General features: G+C 30.1%; 1 protein-coding gene across 2 annotated transcripts in view; it reads left to right on the top strand.

Moving 5' to 3' along the window:
• The window catches only part of LOC108689039 (glutamate decarboxylase), a 22,755-nt gene extending 18,755 nt beyond the window's left edge, over positions 1–4,000 (top strand). For both annotated transcript variants that reach the window (XM_018195635.1, XM_018195634.1), the window contains 4 exons: positions 1,754–1,832; positions 3,026–3,175; positions 3,321–3,515; positions 3,638–4,000. In XM_018195635.1, coding sequence (XP_018051124.1) covers positions 1,754–1,832; positions 3,026–3,175; positions 3,321–3,515; positions 3,638–3,811 — 598 coding nt within the window. In that variant the 3' untranslated portion in view covers positions 3,812–4,000. The remainder of the gene's footprint in view (positions 1–1,753; positions 1,833–3,025; positions 3,176–3,320; positions 3,516–3,637) is intronic.
• The last annotated feature ends 4,296 nt before the right edge of the window (positions 4,001–8,296 follow it).

Raw genomic sequence — 8,296 nt, 5'->3', positions numbered from 1 at the left:
GCGGCGGCATATATATGACGGCATATATATATATATATATATATATATACGTGCATTACGCTAAGGGTATGGGTAATTAACATCCCCTGCAATATATATCAAGCGGCTTTTGGGGTTGGCACCTTGGATGAATTTAAAAGTGAATGGAGGGACGCCGTATGCGCCAGTTTCAGCTGCGAATCGCATTAATCACTTGCTTTATACACGCTTCTCAAGTAAAGCTTGTGCGTCTTATGTGAAGAAAAAAGTTTGTACCTAATTCTTCTTTTCTATTAAATTAATACTCCTAAATTTTCGTAAAAAGTTTATATTAAGTTTTACGTAAAAAGTCTAAAGTGCTATTTTAATTTTAATTTATTGCTATAATTAAAATATAAAAAAATGATAAATTACGAAATAATTCAAACAAATACTTTCTTGCCTAAATTAATGTTTTCTTTTAAATAAATTTTTTATTGCATCAATATTTATTCAAATTTAAAATGAAGAATGTTGTAGAATATTTATTTTGCTTGCCAAATTTAATATACAATAAAAAAATATAAATGATTATAAGTTCTCAGCAGAGCGTAACAAAAAATACAAATAAAAAATAGAAAATGGATGTTAATGTTAATTTAAAAATATTACATAAGAATTATATAGATTATAAGAGATTAAATTCTATTTGTTTTAAACAAATTAAAGATCTATTTGATTTAAACGAATAGATATGTATGTCGATCTGTAACATAAAGAAGGATGCACACGAGTGAATAATGGACAAAGTCTGTTAATGACGCGAATCGCGCTTCAAGGGTGCTTCAAGAGTACCCTCGTATCATTCACAGGAAGTTCAGGCAGCACGCAGGACTGGCGCGCGATAAACATGTCACTTGCCAAGTATCAAATATTTATCATAAAGCACGCAACTTATGTACTCAAAGCAAAATTTTACATAAAATAACACCTTTTCAGTTTTCCATAAATCCCACATAATTTTATCTATGTATAGATATTTATAACAAATATTTATCATAACACTTTGTTTTATTGTTTGCCATATTTTTCATTGAATTTAATTCTTTTATGCTTCAATAATTTTGCACAACACTAATCGCTAAAACAAAACCACACAAATTTGGGTCAAGGAATGTGAATGTGGATTCTCACATATCACAATGCTTTTTCAAGGATTAAGAAGGGTTAGAGGTTTTTACCGCCAGAGTGGGTCTCCGAGGACCAGGGGGTTAAATCCGGTCCCGTGGCTATATTAATAGCTCTTCTCTCGAATTGATAGACCCCCTTCCGTGGGCACGGCGGGAAGATAACTCATATTTTATCCCCTATTGGTTCCCGTGGGAGTGGATAAGAGTTTGACGACCAGCTGAGGTCGGCTGGCTTTTTCAGTCAACTCGATGAAGGCTCGCTTCGACAGGTTGCTGATAAGGCAAAAGAAGAATAATTTTCTGCACTTATTCGTAAAATGTACGATTTATTTGATACACTTTGTTATCACAGAGACCTTTCCTATTAGTGAAATAAAAAATTGAAGTGAGTTTTTCTTAGCATAAAGTTATACTTTGTACATTTACAAAGAAACCTAATGATACCTTTAATGTTTAGGAGAAAAACATAAATACATTATTTACTTTTATCGCATAAATTCCACATTTAAAAGTACAAAAATTAAATATCTTTTAAAAGTATAAAAATTAGATATCAAAGAAAATTTGAAATTTTTGTGAAATTCCAACAATATTTGATTTTTCAGAGCTGATTCAGTGACATGGAATCCACATAAACTTATGGGAGCTCTGCTTCAATGTTCCAGTATTCACTTTAAGGAAGACGTAAGTTATGAAATTAGACGTTATTAATTAGATAATATTTTCATTAAAACAAAAAATCTTTAAATTACAAAAATTATAAATAATTATCAGTAATCTAATTCAATAGGAAATATTATAAAAAAATATTATTAATACTATTGTATTGTTTGTGTTATATATCATTCCGATTTCTGACACCTTATTTTTCCTTCTTTAATATTTTATTCTTACATGACTGAGAAATAAATATCTAAAATAATAATATGCACAAATAAACAGTAACATTGCACATCCACGTTTAACACATCGGCGTCATACTTTTAGAAATCTTCCCTGTTTCCGAGAGCTGAAATTCCTACATCGCGTAAGGGCAACGAGACAACACTAGTCGCATTCCAAGGGGTAGACCTACGTGCCGGGGCGCTTGGCACTACAGGAATTTAATTAAACTAAGAGATAACATATGTTGCCGTCCGTCTACAGCGCACGCTGTCGGGGAGGGTCTATCTCCCCACGCGACTCAGTTATTGCTAACTCCGAACTTCCCCTTCGGATATTAAAATTCCGTGCACCGGCTGCCGCGAGATATCCAGGGGAGAACGCATCGTGCTTTTGTTGGACCGCGTTGCCATTGACGTTGAAGCGTGATGTCCAAAGGATGCTTTGTTATAACAGTGACAATTGTGTTGTTTCATCAGTTGATACAGGTCTACAAGACGCGTATATGAAAGTATTTATTTTTTTATATTTATGACTATAATAATAAAATAATTATTCTCTTGTCAGCATTAGAAAACAGTAGGCAATAATAATAATGCTTAACATGGGAATTAAAGGATTTTTTCTTAGCTTAAAAATACAGCATTCGTTAGTTATGTAAATCAATGTTATATAAAATTCTCTAAGTGACGTGAAACATTCATAAATAATAAAGCTAAAAAATAATCTTGTCTAAAACAATGGTGGTCAATAATGAAGTGCAACATTGGTGCGGAATATCCGCCATTTTGTAAATTCAATATCCTGAGTATTTCTCCTCACGCGCATGTGTTGAAGTGTCGTATCGACCCAGACGGACTCGCCCTCTTCCTCCTCCGGCGACCTGTCAATCGTAAACCATGCGAAACAATTCCGGAAACGCTTCGTTATCGGAAAAATGTTATAGACATCGTCTCTCGTATGTTTTGAAAGCGAGAGCTGTTTCCATTTTGCAGGGACTACTGATCAGCTGTAACCAAATGTCCGCGGAATACCTGTTTATGACGGACAAGCTGTACGACGTGAGGTACGACACTGGCGATAAGGTCATTCAATGCGGGCGTCACAACGACATTTTCAAGCTTTGGTTGCAATGGCGCGCCAAGGTACAAAATCCATTGTTACAGAAAGGCGATTTTATGCTTTTTCATTAGACGTCAACATTCTCCTCGGCATTATTCTCAGTAATATATAGACTGTATTTCCACAGCGATTGAAACTGGGAAATGAATCTATTATTTTATCATTTAGGGAACAGAGGGTTTCGAGAAGCACATGGATCGGCTGATGGAACTGGCGGAGTACATGGTTAGAAGGATTAAACAAATGCCCGACAAATATTATTTGATCCTCGAACCTGAGTTAGTGAACGTCTGTTTTTGGTATCTACCTACGCGCGTACGAAACATGCCACATACCGCGGAAAGAATAAAAATCTTAGGCGAGGTGCGTTTGATGAATTTAAAGACATACAAAGTATAATGTCTAATAAAGCCGAACAAAGTTCAATTTTAGAAGTATTCTTCCGTAGAAATTTTAGAATAAGAGAGAATTGTTTATTCTTCTAGATATGTCCAATTCTGAAAGGTCGCATGATGCAAGCTGGCACTCTGATGGTTGGCTACCAACCAGATGATCGACGGCCCAACTTCTTCAGGAACATCATTTCCAGTGCCGCTGTAACGGAGGTCGACGTCGATTTTCTCCTGGCTGAGATGGATCGATTGGGCCATGACTTGTAAGAAATCTGTCCATATATAGGCAATGTAGGCATTAATCGTACGATGTGCAGCGATTAGCCGACTGGTACACCAAATCCATGATTTGTCTGATAATGCATTTTTCGCGACACGTTCTAAAAATGTTATAAATTCGAGGATCAGGTCATAAAATTCAGAATCACCAATATGAACGTAAGGCATACGAAGAAATAGACGGTTGTATTATTATGATGGGAGAGAATTTCCCTGGTATTATTTTCTCTAATTTTTCTGTTAAAATGACGTTACATTTTAATAACGTAAATGTCATAAATTATTTATTTTATTTGAATAAGGTTTTATTAACCAAGATTATAATATAATTTTTTGTAAACTTTGTTTTACATAGTGTAAAGATATCAATTTCTAATTAATTTAGTCTATTTAAATTTGATTAGATTGAGCAAGGAAAACATTTCTTGAATTCTTTAGACTATTATGCATTTATCTGTGATTCATTCATAACATGTTTTATAAAATATAATGAATCGGTAGTTTATATATTATAGTTTATTACTATAGTTTATTAGTTCATTAGAAGAATAATTTAATTTGACTCATTATTGACTAGAAAAGACGATGATATTAATGAAAAATTGATGTGTAGTTAAACGCTTCTTTATTCTGCCATCAGTTTGCAACAGCTACCTGCACGTCGAAAAATATATACATAGTATATAAGTTTTCTAGATTTAAACGAAATACACGGCATATCCAAGAAACGAAGTTATGAAGTTACAGAGTTAAAGATGCTTCCGGCCGTAAGCTATGCAGATTTGTTATTTTTTTGCTGCTCGATGCGCGATAATATTTATGCAAGTGATAAAATTTATTGATTATTAATCGAAGCAATAATAGTGTACATCTGCTTTCCAAATGAAACATTTAAATACAAATTTTTATCTTGAAACGCGGATTAGGATATCGTTCAAAATTTACATATTGAAAATTTCATTTTAATGTGTATAATACTTTTGTGCATGACATATCAAGTTATTTTTGAAAGATTTAGTATAAAGTTACAAATGATTCTTTAAATTTATAAAAGAATGTTTTCTTCTTGCAAATATTTTATATTTACGAACATGTTAAATATATTTAATTTGTTAACTAATTTTTGTACAGTTTATTTGAAGTATTCTATTCCACCATTTGCAACTTACGCTCTTATTAAGTCTTCTTTTTTATCTATTGATTATTAGATGTCTCAAATATTTTTGAAGTTAATAGTTCAAATTATTAAATTATCGTTACATAGCTAAAATTGTTTGATAAGCTTGTTAAAAATTATACACAATTAATTAAAGTTGAAAAAAATAAATTCCCACGCATTCAAATAAAAATATTTTTCATAATTTAATCAGAATCTGCAATTTGTCCATAATACACTGGAACGAAAGCAAGTATGTTTTCTGACTGTGTAAAAATCCGTTTAGAATGTAAATTGTAAGCATTGTGGCTAATCTGTCGGAGTTTAAATGTTGCTCTGTCCCCATTGTACGATTTGCAACGAATCGTCAGCCAATAACTACGGAATAGAAAATTTCTATCGCCGTAGCGTTAGGGATAGATAGCACAAATACGACATTATTTTCCATAGAAAATAGATTTAACACCGGACGTTATTCTGTTGGAATATTGACGAAGTTTATAATTTATCGATTGTTTGCGAAAACACCGTTACAAGATGGACTTCATCTATTATATACAAAAATATATGTATATTATAATTTACTGTTAAACAGTTCTAATTGAAAGGAGAGTATTAATATATATTTAATATAGATATATAAAAAAAAGTATAAATATATAAATATATCAAAACATATATTTAGTGTTGAAATTTTAAGAATACAAAACATAAACCCATGAAAGTACACGCTTTTTCGAATATTCGTGCGAACGGTTATTATTTTTTATAATTAGTTCGTAGATTCTGTTAAAAATTTGTATTATTTAAATGTCATAAACACATTATTAAAAGTAATGATTGCACATCACAATATATTGTGCAATGCAACAATTATTTTCAATATTCTCTTACATTAATTTCCAACAAAGTATTATCTATAATTTTTCTGATATTTATTTGATGATAATTCATTTCCTTTTATTTCGTGAGCATTATTTGAAATTATACAAATAATAGATACGTACTACAAACACAGTAAATTTATTACGAATGACGATCACAAGCGTTTCGATCTGTTTGACACTTGCAATAGAACAATTCTATAGATTTCGATTCACTCGCCAATACGGAATAACAAGAAAAAGACGTTTAAGTAAGTAATATGAAATATCTAGATGTAATTACACAAGAATTATAAGTGTATTTATGTACACACGCATCTTCGAATCACATCGTGTTTCTTTTTCTGTTGACGACTGTCGCGACAATTAATTAAGTTTAAACGAATATATTTAGAACTTGGGGAACTGCAGTTAGTGCCGGGATTAAATTAATACAGGATTATTCGAAGTAGAAAGCAATCGATATATCCTGTTACTTGTAATTTAATGCCAAAGATGTTATTCCTATATAAATGAAAACGCTTGTGGCTGATGGATTATAGCGGGTGATGTCAATTCAATTTGAAACGTTTATAATGTGTAAAATATAAAGCGCATTATATATATATATATATGCTGAACTCTGCCTCAATGAGACAAGTAAATATAAAATTCATTCAAAAGGAAAGTAATTTATTGTAGTGTGTTGATACTTTTGGGTAAAAAAAAAAAATAAAAGATTTATTTTTCTCTATTTAAAATATATTCATCTTTTATCTGCTCTTATATAAAATTTGTATAAAAGACCATTAATAAGAATTTTTATTTGAAATAAAAATATAAACATTTTTTCAATACGATAATTTTATATTACGTAGAAAATATAAAAGTTTTTATAAAGTAGTTTTTAAACAAAAATTACAGCTAATGTTGTCAAAATTTGGAATAAAATTAAATTGTATTTATTGATTCAGAGTTCAAGCAATTTATTTGCAATTATTGTGCGCCAAAGAAGGGACAAAATGTATTTTTCGAGAAGAAAATTAATTAAATGATTCACATCTGACCAGTAAACCGATACCTGTAAAAAAGAATTCTATCGAATTATTGTTAATTATTATTCATAATTCTATCGGCGTTGCGAGTTTTTTTAGACATAGTTGTTGGCACTGCCGACATAGTAATCAACTAATCTACTCATAAACGAATCTCTCTCATGGTTACACACGTCTTATTAATTCCCGTGTAAACGATCGTTTTTTTAAGCGAAGAGTGATATATTTGTACGGAAATACTCGTCCCTGTAGACTCCTAATTAATTTGCTTATATAATTAGCAGATATATTGACATTTGGTACCATATTTTCCGTAATATTTTTACGCATATTTGCGGTTTAATGTCAGTATAATAGATATTAGTAATAATATTAATGTAGTAAAGTATTAAAATACCAATTTATTAGATAAATTACACTAATAAAATTTAGAATTGCAAATGTTATCTTAATTTTTTTGTAGATAATCAGTAAATCATATTATAAAAAAATTTGTACATAAAATGCCATTTAACGCGTGTGAATATTTTACATATTGTTGGCGCGATATAAAATTTTTAATGTAAATTTTTTTTTAAATAAATATTATATTTAATTCTTATATAGTATTGTGTATATTGAGAAAAAATTTATTAAATCTTAACATATTTTTTTTCAATAGTACTAATTTAATATTTATTTATGTCAGTAAATAAATTGACTCAATAAAAAAATGATAATTGAACTTAATGATTCTCGTATTAAATATATGTTTAAATTTAATAAAAATCTAGTACTATTCAAACAAATATTTATTAAAGTTTAGTACATTTTTTCAGGGTAACATTTAAATATCATGTACATTTTTAAAAATGCACTACACGATTTACATTTTTGTATAATGCCTTCACATATGCCATGTCTCCTGTATTTATAACATATATGCTATCACTCCGCTTTTATAACATATATGTTATATTGCACATATTAAATCTCATTATTATTATATGTTTAAAGCACTGTGCTAATATTTATAAATTTGTTTTGCTTTTTTCGACGGTCTACATCGACGAGAAATACGTATGTATATATGTATTCAACTAAATCTTTTACTTCGGTTATGTTAACGAAGTAAAATATTGTCTCATTCTGATAAATGTCATTAATATAACTAAGTTCTTTTACTGGCGATTTATCGCGCCGACTTTAGAAATCGTCAATCTCATTAATTATTAGTCTAATTATTAGTCTAAGTTGATAAACGAAGTAAAGTAACAACAAAGTCCCACGTCTTCCAAACGATGAGAGTATTGATTAGTGATTTAGCGAAGAAAACTTCGAAGTACTTTCGAAGAGAAAGCTGTCCTCGTATACTGTAATGAGAAATACATTTATATATATATATATATATATATATATA

Source organism: Atta colombica, unplaced genomic scaffold, assembly GCF_001594045.1.
Source record: "Atta colombica isolate Treedump-2 unplaced genomic scaffold, Acol1.0 scaffold254, whole genome shotgun sequence".
Classification (NCBI taxonomy): Eukaryota; Metazoa; Arthropoda; class Insecta; order Hymenoptera; family Formicidae; genus Atta; species Atta colombica.
The sequence above is the reverse complement of the archived record's forward strand: the minus strand, read 5'-3'. Positions and strand labels throughout refer to the sequence as shown.